Genomic DNA, 21,820 nt, shown 5'->3' on the forward strand with positions numbered 1-21,820 from the left:
TCTTGTCTGCATGATTTCTCCAGAACACGATCACATGGATTTCACAACCTTGGCACAGTGACATCATCTAAAGAAGATGTACATTGCATAAAACATTTCCAATCACATTCAGTTAGTAAATCTAGTTGTTCATTAAGGGTCGGCAGCGAGGCAAAAGTCAATTGAAGGACTAAAATTTTAAATGTTTCAAAAAATCAATGTCTATTTAGTTTAGCTTCGACACTTAAATTTGTGCAAGCTAAGCCTGTTCGGTATTGTTACATGCAAACTTCTATAAAGCTCACATCTCAATAACCATTTGTGTGAGTCAGTGGTCTTATGCAGTATTTGTTGGGATATTAGAAATCAGGTTGGTGGAATTTATTGGCTTTTCCGACAATATTCAAATCTGGTAGATGATACAGGTTTTATTTGAACAAGTACTTTGCTAGAGAACCATTAGACATGGCTTCAGCTACTTTTAAAGATCTGGAGATTATTATTATGGAAGGGAGGAAGTTTTCCAAAAAGAAGTCAATGTAAATAAGCCTGGTAATCATGCTTTTTGATGAATTGCCACAACTTTGAACTATTTGGGTAGACAGTGGATCACCAGCTAAAGAATTTGACAATTGTGCCATCGATTTCCGACCTAAAGACTTTTAAAGTTTTTCACTGTTGCCATAAAAGTGTTACGTTTTAACGTAATGACACGGCAGTTACTCCCCCTGTTGTATTAAAGCTTTAATATTTGTTTAAAAAAATAAATGGTGCAGATTAGGGGTGAGTCGGGTAAGCAGAACACTGTAGGCCAGTACCACAGTGAGCTCTCCTTATCCAATCAACAGCTTCAATTTAAAAGAAGCTTATACAGCTAGCACAAGGGTTGAACACTGGCAGATTGGAAATAATATACCAGTGTTAGCTTATACAGCTAATACAAGGGTTGAACACTGGCAGATTGGAAATGATATATAGCTTTAAAGCTAACACAAGGGTTGAACACTGGCATAAGCTAGCTTATATAGCTAGTACAAGGGTTGAACACTGGCAGATTGGAAATGATATACCAGTGTTAGCTTATATAGCTAATACAAGGGTTGAACACTGGCATAAACTAGCTTATACAGCTAATACAAGGGTTGAACACTGGCAGATTGGAAATGATATACCAGTGTTAGCTAGTGATGAAACGATTATCGAGTACAATCGATAAATCGTCGCTGACAATGCTATGTCGGCGACAATCGATAGTGGTTGTCCAAAATCGATGTCGCTAATGTCTGTTTGGTGTAGTGGGTCCGGTCTTACCTGCAAATACCGGGGATCCTGGCTCGATGCATTCTGTTTTTTAAACCTTTTTTTGGTATCGTTTGTAATTAACTAATTTACTTTCTTTGTGAAGGTTCATGAAATTAAGATATTCTAATGAAATGTTCAATATAACGGGTTATGAGTGCTAAGTTGGTTCACAGATATTTAATATGCTTTTACATGGATAAAATGCTAACATAACTTACCTGATGCGGTTTGCATCATTTTGCAATTGATGTGCAATTATTAAGTATGTGTTGTGTTTTTATATTTTTTCGTTAAGTTGTTAAAGACAGAAAAATGTTATGGACATTTACTTACTGTTGCAAAAAGCATGACTATAGCATCACATATACTGATTCCAGGCTTAACCATTTAAATGATCATGATGATACTATGTATAAAGAATATATTTCTTACTGATATTATGAACTTTCGATTATTGTCTGATAGTAATTCGAAGTGATTGGTCTGATTCGATTCGATTATCGATAGCAAATGTAGTCCGATTTTCAAACACTAGTGTTAGCTTATATAGCTAATACAAGGGTTGAACACTGGCAGATTGGAAATGATATACCAGTGTTAGCTTATATAGCTAATACAATGGTTGAACACTGGTAGATTCGAAATGATATACTAGCTTATACAGCTAATACAAGGATTGAACACTGGCAGATTGGAAATGATATACTAGCTTATACAGCTAATACAAGGGTTGAACACTGGCAGATCCGAAATGATATACTAGCTTATACAGCTAATACAAGGGTTGAACACTGGCAGATTGGAAATGATATACTAGCTTATACAGCTAATACAAGGGTTGAACACTGGCAGATTGGAAATGATATACTAGCTTATACAGCTAATACAAGGGTTGAACACTGGTAGATCCGAAATGATATACTAGCTTATACAGCTAATACAAGGGTTGAACACTGGCAGATTGGAAATGATATACTAGCTTATACAGCTAATACAAGGGTTGAACACTGGCAGATCCGAAATGATATACTAGCTTATACAGCTAATACAAGGGTTGAACACTGGCAGATCCGAAATGATATACTAGCTTATACAGCTAATACAAGGGTTGAACACTGGCAGATCCGAAATGATATACTAGCTTATACAGCTAATACAAGGGTTGAACACTGGCAGATTGGAAATGATATACTAGCTTATACAGCTAATACAAGGGTTGAACACTGGCAGATTGGAAATGATATACTAGCTTATACAGCTAATACAATGGTTGAACACTGGCAGATTGGAAATGATATACTAGCTTATACAGCTAATACAAGGGTTGAACACTGGCAGATCCGAAATGATATACTAGCTTATACAGCTAATACAAGGGTTGAACACTGGCAGATTGGAAATGATATACTAGCTTATACAGCTAATACAAGGGTTGAACACTGGCAGATTGGAAATGATATACTAGCTTATACAGCTAATACAAGGGTTGAACACTGGCAGATTGGAAATGATATTCTAGCTTAAACAGCTAATACAAGGATTAAACACTGGCAGATTGGAAATGATATACTAGCTTATACAGCTAATACAATGGTTGAACACTGGTAGATCCGAAATGATATACTAGCTTATACAGCTAATACAAGGGTTGAACACTGGCAGATCCGAAATGATATACTAGCTTATACAGCTAATACAAGGGTTGAACTCTGGCAGATCCGAAATGATATACTAGCTTATACAGCTAATACAAGGGTTGAACACTGGCAGATCCGAAATGATATACTAGCTTATACAGCTAATACAATGGTTGAACACTGGCAGATTGGAAATGATATACTAGCTTATACAGCTAATACAAGGGTTGAACACTGGCAGATTGGAAATGATTTACTAGCTTATACAGCTAATACAATGGTTGAACACTGGTAGATCCGAAATGATATACTAGCTTATACAGCTAATACAAGGGTTGAACACTGGCAGATCCGAAATGATAAACTAGCTTATACAGCTAATACAAGGGTTGAACACTGGCAGATTGGAAATGATATACTAGCTTATACAGCTAATACAAGGGTTGAACACTGGCAGATTGGAAATGATATACTAGCTTATACAGCTAATACAAGGGTTGAACACTGGCAGATTGGAAATGATATTCTAGCTTAAACAGCTAATACAAGGATTAAACACTGGCAGATTGGAAATGATATACTAGCTTATACAGCTAATACAAGGGTTGAACACTGGCAGATCCGAAATGATATACTAGCTTATACAGCTAATACAAGGATTGAACTCTGGCAGATTGGAAATGATATACTAGCTTATACAGCTAATACAAGGGTTGAACACTGGCAGATTGGAAATGATATACTAGCTTATACAGCTAATACAAGGGTTGAACACTGGCAGATCCGAAATGATATACTAGCTTATACAGCTAATACAAGGGTTGAACACTGGCAGATTGGAAATGATATACTAGCTTATACAGCTAATACAAGGGTTGAACACTGGCAGATTGGAAATGATATACTAGCTTATACAGCTAATACAAGGGTTGAACACTGGCAGATTGGAAATGATATACTAGCTTATACAGCTAATACAAGGGTTGAACACTGGCAGATCGGAAATGATATACTAGCTTATACAGCTAATACAAGGGTTGAACACTGGCAGATCCGAAATGATATACTAGCTTATACAGCTAATACAAGGGTTGAACACTGGCAGATCGGAAATGATATACTAGCTTATACAGCTAATACAAGGGTTGAACACTGGCAGATCGGAAATGATATACTAGCTTATACAGCTAATACAAGGGTTGAACTCTGGCAGATCCGAAATGATATACTAGCTTATACAGCTAATACAAGGGTTGAACACTGGCAGATCCGAAATGATATACTAGCTTATACAGCTAATACAATGGTTGAACACTGGCAGATTGGAAATGATATACTAGCTTATACAGCTAATACAAGGATTAAACACTGGCAGATTGGAAATGATATTCTAGCTTATACAGCTAATACAAGGGTAGAACACTGGCAGATTGGAAATGATATACTAGCTTATGCAGCCGATACAATGCTTTAATCATGACAATAGGAATGAAATGTGTAAAGTTCACTTTATTGACTTTAAGATTATAAATCAACTTTGTCACTAACACAAAACACAAAATAAAACAGAATCTGCCATTGATGATTGTGAAACAAGCATTATGGTAACTAAAATTCAGATAACTTACTATATAATGGAAATGTTTGAGGGTGCTTTACTGTTTGTTATCCTCAAGAGAACATAATTCATGTACATATAATATTCATGAACAAAACTAAAACAAAACCATTTTGATTGCCAGATTCTATGTTTGGTTAATATAACATTAATAAGGTTTGGTGTAACTAAAGATGTGGCGAAAATAATTTTAAGTGCACTAACAACTAACAAAGAGATAGACTTGTACAAAATATATTTTACTAGACTATTGTACCCATTATATGTTAAAATAATGCCTGAATGTTACATACCATACATACAATGTTGCAAAATAAAGCTTTGTACAAGATATTTCATGAGCACATTTTCTTTAAAAGGAGCAATTCTAAGCCCTAAAGCTGATAAGTTTACTTGTGAGTTCATGATGTGGATGCACATGTAACAAGGCAAAACGGCAGTCACAAAAAGGTCAGGGCAGTAAATGAGGCAGTCCTGGTTTAAATCTTGAAACCCTTAAAAGTTGTTATAAACTTGTTATAAACCAAAATTCAGAAAAACAGCATTTTAATGGGTAATGCAATTTAAAAGCAAGACAAAGACTGAACAAACAGCATGTGAAAAGTTTTCCATTAGATTTGACTTTTGATTGCAACTAGAAATAACCCAAGTAAATATAACATTTACTGACGAAAAATGAAATCATTTCACTTCTATGTAAATCGTAGCAGTGTCACAGATATACTACACTTATAGAATAAAGAAGTAACTTTTATCACATCTAAACACACTCTCATTGGCTCACAACAGTGTAACAATCATCCAATGAAATCAGCTGATTGCACATTTGAACATCAAAACAATACAAGCTTATAACACATGAATGTACACAGTGTAATAAATCATATAAATCGGCATGTTAAACTATGTAAAGCTTTAAAACTCAAATATATTTACAAATGTACAAAAATATATTTAATAAAACGTAAAACAATTAATAAAATGATTGGATAAACTGATAACTTGTATCACAGAAAGTTTTTAACAATTAATACTACTGATTTATCATGCACCAAGTTTAATTACTAATATTTTCGAGACATACTTGCAATTTCCTTCTTGAAAGAAAAGAAGAAGGAAACAACTATCTCTTTTGTTTCTTGTACAAATATTTCCAAAAGTTGCATAATAATTGACAATATAATGAAAAATTTATTCAATTTGTTTCAAAAAACAGTTACATTACACTATGACACAAAAAAATGGTCATACATGAACAATAAATAAAAAACTGGGAAATTTAAACAACACTGGTTTAAGACTATGAACAACAATAAATTCACTGATGATTCTCCTAATAATGTCTTTTTACACTATATTTCCAAACAATACTTATTCATATTTATGATGCATCAATGAACAAATGTCTGTAATTTACTAAGAATACTGTTTCCTAAACAATGGGACCACAGACAGACGGACGAACAATCTATCACACCGCAGCGACAGGGTGTTGTAAGTTGTAGAGTTTCGCGTCGTGGGTGTGGTCATCATAGAATACATCGCGGGCCTTTATACTCCTGAAAATAGATGTGAAATTAACAAATTACCAGGTGTGAACATCGTCTATCTAAAAAATATATGATATTTTGTGAATGTATATAGTAGTTCAGTGCCCATGGACATGAATTTATCTACTACCATAAGTGAGTTTGTTTAATACGAAGGCAGCAATTTATCCTGAAACAAAGACTTTGTAAATGGGGGATCCTCACCTTGATACGTATGGTTCTAGACGTCGAATGGTGTGGGTTGTGTCTAGTTCCGGCCCGTACGAGTGGACAGCAGTACTCTTAGTGAAGCCGTCTGGTTTCTGATCCTGGAGACCACCTCGGCAGTGACCTTCCCGGTCCTTGCCTTGCTCGGTACGGTCCATAAACCTGATGAGAAGAAGGGGTATTGAGAACAAGTAACTTAAAAATTATGCCCTTAGATTTTCTAATGTATCCCAAAACAGCACACAATATAGTACATGTTTAGCCTGTGTGACGGGTGTGCATATTTGAGTTAACAACATGTATTCCTCTGCTCATAGACGCTATTAAAATTCAACAAATACTATGGTAATGTTCTTATCTAGGAAAATTCCTGTTTTTATCATGATTAATATACCCGGTAGTTAAATTTAAAACACAGTTTTAATATACATTTCATCACATGGACCCTAGCTTTGAATGCTACACCCTCTTCAAATAATACAGCACACAGCCCTAACATTCTGTAATACTGGCTGATTCAAATGCAAAAGCACTGAGCCCATACCTGGTCAGCGAAAGCACTGAGCCCATACCTGGTCAGCAAAAGCACTGAGCCCATACCTGGTCATGTAGTGAGTGATGAACCTGTTGGGGTTGTCGTCGACGGCCACAAATCGATCGTTATTCTCACTGTAGCCGGACAACTCCTTGTTACCGGACGCCGTACGACCCAGTCTGTCACACTCTGTCTGGCTAGGCCGCTGTTGACCCTTGTATGTGTCCATTGTTATTCTACAAAAAAAGTTATAAATAAGTTAACTGTATAAATATTTTGCAGGGTATTTATTATTGGTTTAATATTAAACGGGTTTTTAACAAAGCTAAATTTCAATTTCATATATGTAAACATTATATATACACATCAATATATATATATATATATATATATATATATATATATATATATATATATATATATATATATATATATATATATATATATTATTTTTTGGGGGAATAAGTTTTGACATGAAATTAGGAGAAATTTATTATGCATTTTTAAATTGCACTTCAAAACTATAGCATGATAGAGTTTCAAATTGAATTTAGATTTTTGAGAAAAGTTTGAAAAATGATTTTAATAGAAATACAATAAATTCTTGTCAAATATGAAACTAAAATGTTCTCAAAGTTCACTAGATAATCTGTCTTTCTGGTTTGAAATTATTTCGACTTTTCACCATTCACTATGATGGCTGCCTGCTGGATTACTTTACACATTGGCAAATGCTGTTGAAGTATGCCTCTATCTAACTGTTAAAGTCATATAATGCATGACCAGGTTTAACACATTTCTTCCAATTTAAACAACATTTGAATGAAAACCTTTTTTTTTTTATCACCAACCCTTGATTCTGCAATATGTAATAGCATAGCTCTGGTACAGGGAAACATGGAGACAAAATTGTTGAAATAGACAATATTCCAACTTTCACAATAATATTACTTCATCTTTTAATGATAAGCTTGATTTTGAAAATCTAATAAACATTTTTCAAGGATAAATAACTCAAATGCATCATTCTAGAAATTATTGTAATAGCTAAACATTTATAAACAAAATCCAATCCAGAGTTTTATACTTTTAAAAAAGTGCTTACGAAGAGTAGTTGTTGGGATGCTGCATGTTGAGGAACTCCGTGGGATCATTCTTCTGTGTCCTGTTCAGCCTCAGATCTGGAATGTTCCCAGCCTTGTCGTAAGCATCGCCCATCACACGATGCACGTACATAGGCTTTGACGTCTCCCGTACGAAGCCTGAGCCTCGATCTGACCCGTGAGACACGGTCTGGAATGGTTCATCTCCCTGGTGGAAAAATGCACTGGATGTAGTCTAATTGTGCTGGTTTGTAATTAAGTTAAAAGGTCATCTATATTAATGATGGCTGCAGGTTAAATGTTGCCTATAATTTGATGTATATAAAAGTTATAAATATATGATGTTTTCACAAATAAATCGCAGTTTTTGTTAAATAATTGACAACTGCTTTGGTGGAGACACAAGTGCAAACGAGGTATAAGAAATCATACCGTAAGCCTATTATAAAATTATGTTTATAAAGACACACAATAGTGGCATACCCGTGGATACTGGGACGGCAGGAAGCCTGTCTTCATAATGCTGGTACCAGTTGGTCTCATTGTGGCCCATCCCTGCAATATTAACATTTATTTATAAATGTTTGAAACATATTATAGACTCGAGTCACTGTTTACAATGACAAAAACACCCAATTAGCCTGGAGTTACTTTGCTTCAGCAATTCACTCTGTAGTACACAGCAGTGCAAGAAGATGTTGCAAGGTGTCCCTTTTTTAGCTGCCTTATTAATTAGTAGAATGTCTAAAACGAAGCAAGTATTTTTTATAACATGTGGACATTACGGAAGTATGGATTAAATTTATTGGCTATATTTTATTTGTGAAATGTACACTTAGTTTATTGCTTAAAAAATAGAGTTATTTTGTGGTTGTCCCAAATAGGGCTTGCAACTTGCTTACGGGTCTGTCGTTCTTGTGTGGGTTGCCAGGAATAAACGTGATGGGCTCTTCATTGTAGGCATGGACGTACCCAGAGAACTCCTTCGGTCCCACTGTTTTACCTGATGTGTCCACTGAAACAGGGTAAGTGGGTTGATGAAATTATGTTACACTTGGAGAACAAAAGTATGCAGTCTTTATATGATTTATTTGCAAGCTAAGTCTCATTGAATTAATTTAAACAATTATTATAAGATCAATGATGTCAGATATACATGTAGATTTGTGATTCAAATTACTGCTCGATTGTAAATTTAATAAGTCCATTTAATTTAAGTTTTGATACACATGTGTTAGGATATGTAGGTTTATAAGAAAAATGGCAGTTGAAATTAATTTTGTCTAATCAAAAATGGGAAGTAAATATAAAAAGGTGGGATATGAAGGCCTTCCACCAGATTCTGATAAAAAGCTGAAACAATTACAAATAAGTGACAATCTATTCTATGATCTGTGACAGTAATGATCTGAAATAGTATGATACTAAACAAGGCATAAGATGTATCAGGGGTTCTAGCAGCTCATAATTGTCAATCCTGGAATATAGCTAGGTATGAGGGATCCATTCCCAACGCATCATTAAAGCTGCACTCTCACACATATACTGTTTTTCCATTTTTTTCTATATTTATTGTCTTGGAATTAGCAAACATTTTGGTAAATATCTGCAAACCAGTGATGAAAGACTTTTGACAAAAGATCAGAGCGCAGATTTGCATATTTCCATTCAAATTTATGTTTTATGGCTTAAACCATTACAAATGGTTTAAGAAAAATACATAAAACATCAATTTCGGAGAGGAAAAATGTAAACCTGCGATCTGATCTTTTGTCATCAGTCTTTTATCACTGGTTTTCAGATAATTACGCAAAAAAACTGCTTGTTCCAAGACAAAAAATTTAAAAAAATTGTCAAAATGTTCAATCTGTGAGAGTGCAGCTTTAAGGGGCTTAGACCCCTTTTGAAATTGTTTCCAAAGCCATTTATATTCATTTCAAGGTACTTCTACTGTTTAAAATGTAAAGTCTGAGCGAAAAGCAATCTTTAGAACTGTACAATAATTAGAATTTAAAATCTCTCGATCCAGATTTCAGGATTAATTCTGAACTTGAGAACCCGTGATGAATATGTAAACATAGATTTTGCATGTGCCTATTTACTAAAAACGATTCCATCACTTTAGTGCAAGAACTCAATATCTGCTTCTGTTTCTATATGCAGTTATAGAGTTATTGAACTAAGGTAACGCCATTATACCTGTACACCTCTACTAAACAGATTTTTAATTGTCATTGCATAAAAGCAAGATATCTTTAATAGAAAACTTTCAACAATATATCGACTATTCTTACAAAGAATAATATCTTCTGATAATATGTTTCTTTATGTAAACATGAAGAATAAATTTTAATCATGCAACAAAATGCATTTTTAAACACATGCAAAATAAACATAAATGAAAATAATACAAAAGCATTCAAGATGGGGCAGATGAAAGATGGGTATGAAAAGATGACTACATGTAGATAATAACAATATATGCTGACATTATATACATTGTTTATATGCTCAATACATAATTTTGTACCATAGCAAAAGGTGCGCTTACTAACAAATTTTCTGAACTCGTTGAATAAAATTTAGTATAACATGACGACTCTTAACAGATCCTTTATATATGTATATACAGTAGTATTACTTATGAAAACTTTTTTATTGCAAACTTTAAAACAGTATATATATATTTAATCAAAATTGTAAAGATAAAGAATTCAGTCTTATTTTCAGACCTGTACATGGTGTATATGGATGATAATTGTGAAGGGGTAAAATGATAATATCTATGAGGGTAATAAATTCATAAAAATACAAAGGAGGAACAAATAGTGTTACCATGGTAATAACTAACGCCATCTGGAGAGGGTAAAACTTGCATTTTAACAAAAATATAAAAGACACATTTTGTGATGCAAAACATATGAATGTTAAATCTTGGAACTTGGGGATAATGGAATAAGCCATTTTAAATGTGCCAGTGTTAACAATGAGGAACTTATGATTAAGCAAATCACACAACATTAAAACACAAAATTAAATTGCAAATAAATAAATTAGCGTGCACACTTCATCTATCAGTCATCAGTTTGATTTAAAAAGTCCTTTAAAGCTGCACTCTCACAGATTGACCGTTTTGACAACTGTTTCATTTTTTGTCTGAATGAGCCAATTTTTTTCGAAAATCCATGGAAACCAGTTATATAAGACTGCTGACTGAAAATTAGATTGCAGATTTTTATATTTAAGTTTAAAAATTCATGTTTTATGCATTTTTCTTAAACCGTTAGTAACGGTTTAAGCCATAAAACATCAATTTTCGAACGGAAATATGCAAATCTGCGCTCTGATCTTTTGTTAGCAATCTTTTATCATTGCTTTGCAGATATTTACGCAAAAATTTGCTCTTTCCAAGACAAAAAGTTGTATTAATGGTTAATCTGTGAGAGTGCAGCTTCAACATTTAATACATGAAATGGATTAGCTTCAATAAACATTACAGCAAATGTTAACCACAGCAATTAGGCACCAAAATTATACGTGGTGGACATAAATCTGTTTACTTACTTCTGTCAGGCTGGGCCCCCAAATACCTCTGTTTGGTTTCCGACATCATATACTTGGGTCCCTAAAACATCAGTTGTGAAATATGTATACCAATAACAGTTACACATAATTTTTACTAACACTTTTATAGAACCCTATATACAAAAGAGAAAATGTTCCTCCAGATTAATAAATAATTACTAGCGAATAGAGAAATTCAATAGGTAAAAAGGTTTCATAAATTTGTTAAAATGAATACATTCTTTATTTATTTATCAAGCTGCAGGTCTGGTTTTAAACATAGAACCCATAACTTCCAGTCTTTATTACTACATACTTACTAACAAAAAACTGTGAAAGGAAATCTAAAATTGTATAAAAGATCTGGAATTTTAGGAAAGCTGCTACAAAATGCTAAGTGTAACATTTTGAATAGCATTCAGGGTTGTGTGACTTACATATCCTGAGTTTTCCAGCTCTACAGGATCCTTGGCCTGGATAGAATGAAGGAGAGGCTTGGCCTTGGGCATGATGTGGGCTGGGGCTGAGGCTGCCCTTGTGTCGATAAACACACCCCTCGCCTGCACGTGAGAAGGTTTGGTGTAAGAGAATAATTACAACAGCTTGAATTTCACATCAGTTATCAAAAATAATTTTGGATGAACAAAATCAAATTCTTAAACTTATAGTGCTCAACAGGCATCAATTTCTTTCAACAAGACCTGATATAAAAGAAATCCCAAATTTAATTAAGCCTGGATAGCATTTGACAGTGCAGGGCTTGCAGGTTTGTAATCATTACGTCTAATGTCATATGAAAATACATACCGGAAGAGACATCCTTTAAAGGCACAGATTACATCTCCAGTAAGAGAACTCAGTGAGCAATCTTTGCTTGATAGAAACTGTTCATTGACATAAATGAAAATTGCAACACTGTTATCACCCCATATCACCAGCTTCTAAAGCAGTTTTTATTTTTCAAGAATCAATAAGACATACCAGTATTCAAGTTCCATATCACATTTAATACATCAACAGACAAGGTTGTGACACCTTCTGGAGATGAAATGTTTTGAAAACTTGAAAACTGCATTATAACACCAAAATGAAAGATGTTGTATTTTTGAAAAATAATGTTCTATTTAAAATGTCTTTTATATTCTAAGAACTACCTCCTTTTCCAGTGGGGTTGTCAGTGGTTTCTGGCGAACAAAGCCAGAGCCGACCTGGTGGCAGTTAAATGGTAGTGGTTCATTGCCTCGGTTTTCTTTGAATCCCTGGAAGTCTATGCTTGTCACACTGCGGTAATTCTTGGCACATATACGCCTGAGTAGAAATAATAAATATTATAGATAGATAGATAGATAGATTTATTCGTGCATATATATGTCATTGTAACAAACCAAATATCTCATAAAGTTATAACACAGACTGATTAACAAAGTATTAGTGATGATATCTATACTAAAGCACAACATCATTAGAATGCTTTGGATACATACGTGCGTTAACAAAGATTTAATTCAATGTGACAAATATATAACACAGGATAACCCATTAAAGTTATTCAACTTATTTCCAATGGGGTCCTTATGACAAATATAATTATTTGCCAAGATCTCAGTTGTAAGCTGTTTAAATTATGTTTACTTATACAAAAATAACATGCATGTACTCTTGACCAGTTAAAGAATGATTAAATGTTTGATATCAAACTTTTACAGTTATAATGCAACCGACTGTTAAAACCATATGACACTTTAGCATAATATGACAAAAATCTTTGGACTGATATGCAAGATTAAATGAATAACAAATTAATAAAATAGGAAATCTTCCATTTCTGCACATTTCATACCAACAATGAGATGTGATTTCACTTCTTTTTTAAAAGTATTCTTATTTTTCAATTCTTTTAACTTTATTGGAAGACTGTTCCAGTCCTGGATTGCTCGATAAAAGAAAGTATTTAATATAAAACTGTCAGCCTGTGGCACTTTAAAATTTCCAGCACTATGTCTACTGTTGTAAGAATGTGTGGATGAGACTAAAGTAAAATGTTCATGTAAGTATAATGGGCATTTGCTATTAAAGATTTTATGTACATGGTTTAGTCGTAGTTGGTGGCATACGTTTTTAACTCTTATTTTATATTGAATTAGTTTCTTTCAATTGCAGTCTATTTAAAGCTGCACTCTCACAGATTGAACGTTTTGACAACTTTTTTATTTTTTGTCTTGGAACGAGCAAACTTTTACGTAAATATCTGAAAACCAAGTTGTCAAAACAGTAAAACTGTGAGAGTGCAGCTTTAACATACAAACATGTACCATTATAACTTTATGGCACAATATTCTAAAACACAGTCATAAAATCAGATGTCAGAAGTGTAGTAATGTGAAATAGACTATAGCCAGGTTGATATTACTTATGGTTTGCATTATCTAAATGTATACAGTTGTACTGTGATGCTTGTCGAGAATAAATGTGTGTAAAGCTTATGAAATCTTAAGTTCTTACAAGAAGTTTACAATTGGTTCATTAATTGTTTGTATAATATTTTTTAATATTTATGTTTTTGAACAGTTATCAAATAAGTACACTTAAAACATCAGCATTACTGCATCAAAGAATGCAATCAAATTTGATAAAAATGCTTACGCCAGAGTTGGATTATCCTGATGGTCCAGCCTACTGTTATAGTATACTCCAGGTCGAAAGTTTGCAAGATACCCAGTGCCTGAGTGACGACCTGGCCGAGGCTTGAAGTTCTCATAATGCTTGCCATATGTGGTAGAATTCTGTGTCACATAGAACTTCATCATGTTTGTGTCCGGACCATGGCTTGATTGAATATGGGCTGTTCGCGTGCCCGTTGGAAGAGGCCCCATTTTGCTGTAATGGAATTATAAAAATAAACATGTGTAGGAGAGTTGAATTTCAGTAAAGTAAACCTGGGAGGAAAAGTGCGCCCGGTGTGGGGCTCGAACCCACGACCGCCGGAACACTAGCACGGCGCTCTAACCAACTGAGCTAACCGGGCGGCTGGTTCTTACCCACACACACTACATCAGCAGTTGCCAGATAAGTCTAAATAATAAGACATTTTGAGGATTCTACTTATGTTATATTACCTCAGTGAAGAATGGATTGTGATTAGCATATCAAACAATTGTCGTACCAATTAACACATGCAATACGACTTTTTGGATCAGCCACCTGGATTAGTAACATATGTTGCTCAATTATTTTAAGTTTTTCCTCCCATCCCAGATTTATTTCATTATAAATCTCATGTGCATTTAAACCAACTGTAAACAACATATGATCATTAAATACTAATACTACATAAGCATGTCATGATGAGCAATATCCTGTCATCTGTAAATTTTACTGTCATAAAGTGATAAACAACATGATAAATTCAGTATGAAAATTATAATGACAATTGACTGGATCACGCTGCAGCACTAATAAAAAGCTATTTGACGGCATGACATTTATCCTACATTCAAAAAGATCTTTATCTGTAATCTTACTTAATTGACTAGTTCCAGTAACTCACAAACAAGTTAAAATTCACCAGAGAAATTGTTGACCTGCTCAAGTGTTGTCACTGGCAACATGTAAATCATGCAAGGGAGGTAACTATAAAAAAAAATATTGTTCGAATTAACCTGTCGCAATCAAATTAAAAGTAATAAAATGATACAACAGGTAATTTCATCTTGTACTGTCCTTGAAATTAAAGTCTATTATAGGATCTAAGTAATGCGTCAAAAACTTTAAATGTAATTTTAATTAACTTTTTCCGTCCTCCGTTATAGTCTGACAGCGTTTGAAATATTCGAAATATTCTTAGTTTTGTTTACTTCCGGGTGTATACACGTGAAAGTGCTTTTGGGATTTGCAAGTTTATTTGGTAAGAAAATGGAGTTGAACTTGTGACTATCAATCAGCTGAACATGATTAGTTTCATCTAGGTTTGATTACATATTATTGCGAATTATTGAGATTCGCCTCTTTGTTTAACTCTGTTCACCTTTTGACGCGAAATAATGTGACATTTGGATTTTGTCACGTAGAAAACTACATCTAGAAACTCTTTTTGTCGAGCCCGCTTGCGTTGAGCTCAACATAGCTGTCACAATGTCGGTTCCGTGTATCTGAGCGTGTGTGCATCAGTCCGGACTGAACATACAGTACGCTGAACTACCACTTTCTGTTTTCCTTGGCGGATTTTGGTCATCGCGGACACGACATCCAATTAAGCATAATCCTCTTTCCTTGGTGTTTTCACTTGTTCACCTTCAAGGCTGATCAGTGGACCATTTAATTACAATCACTGCGTTACTCAGGAGTGATAACACCGCGAAACTCTGAGGAAACCGTTAAGAATCTCCTACTGTACATGTATCTGATTGTGTAATTTATTTAAATACTATTCTTTTATTGTGTTGTTTTAATATTTTTGCTTACTTGCACATAATAAGACTTGTAATCCTTTGACAGCGCAAACATGCAATATACTTACGTCGATGTCCATTTTTGACCGAGTTCTAATTATATCTAAACTCATTTGACTTCCAACAGTCCCAATTACTTAAAGTAATGTAAACAATCTATTTGCTACGTATATTCAATTAATTTCTCTTAACTGTTTTACATTTAAACATGCAGTTTGATAAAGAATGCATTTTTCGCAATAACAAACATGCCAGATAACCAAACGTACAATACGAAGACGACGAAATTTGCATATCACGCGACTTCCACATTGTCAAAAATACTAGATTGCGTTTCATAGGTAAAATTTCTAATTATTAACTAAGAAGTTATAGTTTCAATATTTTTAAGCACATTATTCATACCAACACCATAACTTTCATAAAATAGTTCAATTGAAAGCTGAATTATATTCATTTAGAGTAGGATATAGATTACACCAATATATCATACATGTATGTAGATTAAATCGGCGATTTTTTAAACCACAGAATATGAGTTACCTTCATACTTTTTTAACGTCATAATTAACAATGCAATTTAGATATTATCTGGAATGCGGAAAAAAAAATATGTATCGCAAAATAAATAGTGACAGGAAAAATATTCACACTTACATGGTACTCAACACTATTACTCCAAGCCAATTTAGTTCTCAACAACACAAAAGCTGTATGACGTAATTTTGGTAAACAAACAACATGTGGTGTTTTATTTTAAATGTGTGCAGATATCAACAGGCAATTAACGAATATTAGTTGAAAGGTAAATAAATAACCGAACGGGATAAAGATGTATTGTTTTATTGAATAGGTATTCTTTCTTTCTTTACGAGAAAATTTTATTTTTATAAACGAAATAACTGCAAATGTAATTATTTATTTTCAATAGTAGCAATGTAGTAGCAAAGCATAAACCTCAGAGTTCCGCTTTGAGGGCAATAAAACAACAGGATCACCGGCAATACTGGCAATAAAACCCTCGGCAGAAAACGAGCAACTCGGCGAAACTCAGCGGATTTTAGCGAGGAAAAAGGTTACGTACTCAGCGGATGTCCGCGATAAATTAAAAAAAACCTCGGAGTGACCGAGGAAAGTGGTAGTTCCGCATGGAGTGTACTGTATATCTTGATAATACCATGTAAGTGCAAAGATATTTTTCACAAAACAAGCTTTCAATGCATTAAAACACAGGATTTACATTTCCAATAAAACAGAACTTGACTAACACAGACAACAATTATGCCAATCGTAACAACTCAGCCATCTCCGACATATTTCAAGATAGACTTGTAAATTCAATCTTAACAACTCAGGGGTCTCATAAGTATTCGTTGGATATTTATTTTTTGTGTACGGAACTAATATAAAACAACATTATCTGGTAATATTTCTTGTTTTTATGAAATTTTATTAAAGCAATATGCTTTAACCCAGAATCCCAATCCAAATAACTACCCACTTTCGGTACAAAACAATTTGTACGTGAAGGATTTGCCATATGAAAAGTCGCCAAGGTACAATTATTTGGACTAATCCAGTCTTCGTATTAACTGGGTTGCCCGAATCCTGGAACAAGTAAAAACTGTTTCGGACAAGTCAAAATTCCCAGGTGGTTGCCCGAACGGGCTAGTGCATTTTTCCAAAATCTAAATCCCTCAGTTTTTATAATTTCTTCAGCAACAATTCTCAAATCCTGAATGAACTTTCTAAATATTGGCTTTCGTATATTGGTTTTGACGAACAGGAATCGTAAATGACCCGAAATTGACGCATCATAAATTTGTAGTATGCGTCAGTTTTGACCCGGGAGAAGTTCAGTGTGAGAGTCAGTATCATTTGAAAAGAGCCTCAATGCATAATCTGAATATTTGTTTAATCTGCAATAGCAATTAACACCCGAAGTGACAAGTGATTATCGATCTGGAATCTGATCAGTAACCGTGTCAAGCAGCACTCAAACTCAATGACGTAATATTAACTCTGCCCATTATGCAAATTAACGGACACCTTCCACCCTTTTTGCTAAGTACAATGGTTTTGATAAACAACAATGCTAAGATCTATTTTGTTATCCCCCGCCTTGAAAAGGCGAGGGGATATAGTAATGGTAGGCGCGATTCCGTGTGTGTGTGTCACGCGCGCGTGCGTGCGTGCATGCGTCTGTCCGGCCCACATTAATTTCTTTGCATCTCCTCTTACATTACCATGCGATTTCTACCAAACTTTCACAGATTGATGATCATGAAGTGAAGCAGCGCATATTGTCGGGCTTTCCCGATTCGACCATTTTTGAAAGAGTAATTGCCCTTTGCTTATTTTACATTTAAAATTGGTTTCTTCGCAACTGCTCTTACGTTTTTCTTGCGCTTTCTACCAAACTTTCACAGATTGATGATCATAAAGTGAAGCAGCGCATATTGTCAGGCTTTCCTGCTTTGACAATTTTTAAAAGAGTTATTGCCCTTTGCTTATTTTACATTTAAAATTGGTTTCTTCGCAACTCCTCTTACGTTTTTCTTGCGATTTCTACCAAACTTTCACAGATTGATTATCATAAAGTAAAGCAGCGCATGTTGTCGGGCTTTCCCGATTCGACTATTTTTGAAAGAGTTATTGCCCTTTGCTTATTTTACCTTTAAAATTGGTTTCTTTGTAACTGCTCTTACGTTTTTCATGTGATTTCTAACAAACTTTCACAGATTGATGATCATAGAGTGAAGCAGCGCATTTTGTCGGGCTTTCCTGATTTGACCATTTTTGAAAGAGTTATTGCCCTTTGCTTATTTTACATTTAAAATTGGTTTCTTCACAACTCCTCTTACGTTTTTCATGCGATTTCTACCAAACTTTCACAGATTGATTATCATAAAGTAAAGCAGCGCATGTTGTCGGGCTTTCCCGATTCGACTATTTTTGAAAGAGTTATTGCCCTTTGCTTATTTTACATTTAAAATTGGTTTCTTCGCAACTGCTCTTACGTTTTTCATGTGATTTCTACCAAACTTTCACAGATTGATGACCATAGAGTGAAGCAGCGCATTTTGTCGGGCTTTCCTGATTTGACCATTTTTGAAAGAGTAATTGCCCTTTGCTTATTTTACATATAAAATTGGTTTCTTCGCAACTCCTCTTACGTTTTTCATGCGATTTCTACCAAACTTTCACAGATTGATGATCATAAAGTGAAGCAGCGCATGTTGTCGGGCTTTCCTGATTTGACCATTTTTGAAAGAGTTATTGCCCTTTGCTTATTTTACATTTAAAATTGGTTTCTTCACAACTCCACTTATGTTTATGACTATAATGTGATGCAGCGCATATTGTCAGGTTTTTGCAATTTGACCTTATTTGAAAGAGTTATTGCCCTTTCTTAATTTTACGCATTTCTTATGTTCCTGAGAAACTACCCTTACCATTGATTGGCTTTCGTTACAAAAAATGCCCCATGAGGCGGGGGATATAGCTGTCTGTGACCGCTCTTGTTCATTTTATTTTAAGTTGTTTTGTTATGTCTTGGGTTAATTAAAAAAATTATTCTGATAAGTTTTTAATGTGTGACAGAAAAATAAACATTTTTCATAGCACATGGTCAAAAAGTGCGGGAAACAGGTGCACGCAAGCTTCCTGTCAATTTTAATGAAAGTGAAAGAAGAACTGCGTAAATCGTTGTCAGTGTTACAGTTAAGTTCTATAACAAAACAGTATTGCCTAACAGTTATGGTTATATGCCATTTATGAAAAATACAATGTTGCAATATTGCCAATAGGAACGTTGAATGTTTTTGTTTACTTCCGGAAAAAATGAAAAACGTTAAAGTGATACTGAAAGTAAAAGTAAGAAAGATGTAGTTGCAACTAAACAATCGCTGGTACATATTGGAATTTGACAAGGATGCATTGGGTTACTTAACAAACATGCATTAGATAAATAATATGTTCGTCAGAGTCAAGACATATTTTTCCAAGTTTCGACTCTGGGAATTTTTTAACCACCTATAAAGAAAAGGAAATAAGACAAGGTATTCTATTAAAAGTTATAATGATTATTTTTCATCATGCTTGAGATTTTTACAGAATGAACAGTGGATCTAATACAGCAGATCTTTATAAAACACTGGAAATTGTTATTTATTTTTTTTAGTTATGGAAACTATTTAATCAAGTATAGATTATTATGTACCTTGCAATGCCATCTTATGACAGATGAGATCTATTATTTACGAAGAAAGACAACGAAATGAAAAAAACAAATAAACAGACAATGACTCTTGAAAAACTGATTTTGACTCTTGAAAATCAGATCTCAAGAGTCATTGACTCTTGGGTTTCAGACCCTATTGAAAGCCCTGCATTTAGGTATGAATTGGTGACGTCACAGCATTCCGTATGCTCAGCATTTGTAGTATTCATTTAAAAAGCATCTAAGCGTCTGCCCGATGCTTAGACACTTATTAGTTAAATAATAAATTTATTAGCTTCTAAGCATCTGCCCGACACATGGACGCTTATTAATGAAATACTTCTCTCATTCGTGGTTTGGTTACTAAATGATGAATTTTAAGTATTTTGATGATTCTGATGAGGCAATTATTTTGGGCAAGTAAAACTGTTTTGGTGCAAGTGGTTTTCTTCAATAACTTGCCCGAAAGGACAAGTGCTGAATTTTTTTTAAAGCAAAGACTGCTAATCTTGATAATACATGTATGTTCAAAGAACTTGCCATGAAGGGTCACCATGATGAGTTGTTGTTTAGCAAACAAGACCCAGGTCAAGGTCAAACTTAGAAATTAAATGTCAAAATTAATACTTTTGATAGGACTGGTCTGAACTGAACCTTGTCCGGGCGGTATCTTTGCCTTGCATAATAGGATTTTAAAAAAACTTGCCATAAAGATTCACCATGATGAGGCAGTGTCGCGCTCAAGCCGAGGTCTGTACCTCAAAGGTCAAGGTCACACTTAGAGGTCAAAAGCTGAAATATATAATTCAAATAGTTTTTACCATTCTGTTCAATGTCACAATAATGTCCCAAACATCCATACTGATACATGTACAGTCATTGAAATTAAACTTGGAATATGAACAAGCCTCAAATTCTTAAACTTGTGCTTGGCGTGTTTTTTAACAAGCATTGCTATATACAATTGTAAATTTGAGCAAGTCTGGAAAGCATTTCACAAGTGCAGGACTTTGAATTTTGAAAACTACATGTAATAACACAGCTGAACGCACTCTTGAGTTCAGACCTACAAAAGGCTATTTGGTTGTTTTTATTTTCACTTGCACATTTACTTTTCTCTGCATTTTATTTGCAATATATTTTTTCATTTTGATGTCTATTAAATTGATGCTTCATGTACACATTCATGCTTACAGAGTTTTGTTGAAGGTATGGAGGCCGAAGATGGAGGAGAAGTTTTGAGCAGTGATGATGAGGTAAACATGATTATTCTATGTAGTTATTATTATTATTATTTTTATTATTATTATTATTATTTATCTTTCAAATATGTTTTAGTTCACTTTAATAGCTGTTCGACACATTTCTACATTAAAGCATTTAATACAGTTACTGATAGAAATTATAAACCAGACAATAAAAATCTAAATCATTTAAAAAAACAACAACCAGTATTCATAATGAGGTTTTGGATGAAGAAGTTGATTTATTACACGACTATTGCATTGCATAAAAAGTAACAAACCATGCTGTATAAAATTCTGAATTTGAGCAAGCCTGGTTAACATTTTTCCAGTGCAGGGCTGGAGGGACAGTACTAATTTCACCACAGTTATTTATCAATTGTGTAACATTTTGATATTTTTAGTTAAAAG

The 21,820-nt window shown here is 34.0% G+C and overlaps 2 protein-coding genes and 1 non-coding gene across 7 annotated transcripts in view; 1 reads left to right on the top strand and 2 right to left on the bottom strand.

Moving 5' to 3' along the window:
• Positions 1-4,409: 4,409 nt before the first annotated feature.
• LOC128236454 (protein phosphatase 1 regulatory subunit 32-like) lies at positions 4,410-15,108 on the bottom strand. Of its 4 annotated transcripts, none has more exons than XM_052951315.1 (12): positions 15,061-15,108; positions 14,139-14,372; positions 12,650-12,803; positions 11,933-12,055; positions 11,496-11,556; positions 10,767-10,787; positions 8,834-8,946; positions 8,415-8,486; positions 7,934-8,139; positions 6,894-7,064; positions 6,291-6,455; positions 4,410-6,095 (listed from the first exon to the last, which is right to left on the bottom strand). In XM_052951315.1, exons 2-12 carry the CDS (start codon positions 14,366-14,368, stop codon positions 6,008-6,010), a joined length of 1,404 nt encoding a protein of 467 aa, XP_052807275.1. In that variant the 5' UTR covers positions 14,369-14,372; positions 15,061-15,108; the 3' UTR covers positions 4,410-6,007. The 4 variants fall into 4 exon arrangements, with proteins under 4 accessions (XP_052807275.1, XP_052807274.1, XP_052807276.1 ...); XM_052951314.1 differs by having other exon boundaries at positions 15,017-15,108; XM_052951316.1 differs by having other exon boundaries at positions 15,043-15,098.
• On the bottom strand, positions 14,447-14,520 carry Trnat-agu (transfer RNA threonine (anticodon AGU)). Its single transcript has one exon. It is a non-coding gene; the product is annotated as a tRNA-Thr (tRNA).
• Positions 15,109-15,345: 237 nt separating the features above from the next.
• LOC128237419 (U3 small nucleolar RNA-associated protein 14 homolog A-like) overlaps positions 15,346-21,820 on the top strand; it is a 43,257-nt gene continuing 36,782 nt past the window's right edge. The window contains exons 1-2 of one of the 2 annotated variants that reach the window (XM_052952949.1): positions 15,346-15,399; positions 21,362-21,421. In XM_052952949.1, the coding sequence (XP_052808909.1) occupies positions 21,377-21,421 (45 nt within the window). In that variant the 5' untranslated portion in view covers positions 15,346-15,399; positions 21,362-21,376. The remainder of the gene's footprint in view (positions 15,400-21,361; positions 21,422-21,820) is intronic. The other variant, XM_052952948.1, reaches the window with a different exon arrangement.

The sequence above is a fragment of the Mya arenaria genome, chromosome 6 (assembly GCF_026914265.1).
Source record: "Mya arenaria isolate MELC-2E11 chromosome 6, ASM2691426v1".
NCBI classification, from domain to species: domain Eukaryota; kingdom Metazoa; phylum Mollusca; class Bivalvia; order Myida; family Myidae; genus Mya; species Mya arenaria.

Excerpts from the sequence above, each read along its gene's own strand:
- LOC128236454 (XM_052951315.1), bottom strand. The coding sequence starts at position 14,368 with ATGGGGCCTCTTCCAACGGGCACGCGAACAGCCCATATTCAATCAAGC. Across the intron at positions 11,557-11,932 it reads AGCTGGAAAACTCAGGATAT|GGACCCAAGTATATGATGTC; the intron begins GTAAGTCACACA and ends CTGATGTTTTAG. Across the intron at positions 8,947-10,766 it reads TGGCGTTAGTTATTACCATG|TGGACACATCAGGTAAAACA; the intron begins GTAACACTATTT and ends ACCCTGTTTCAG.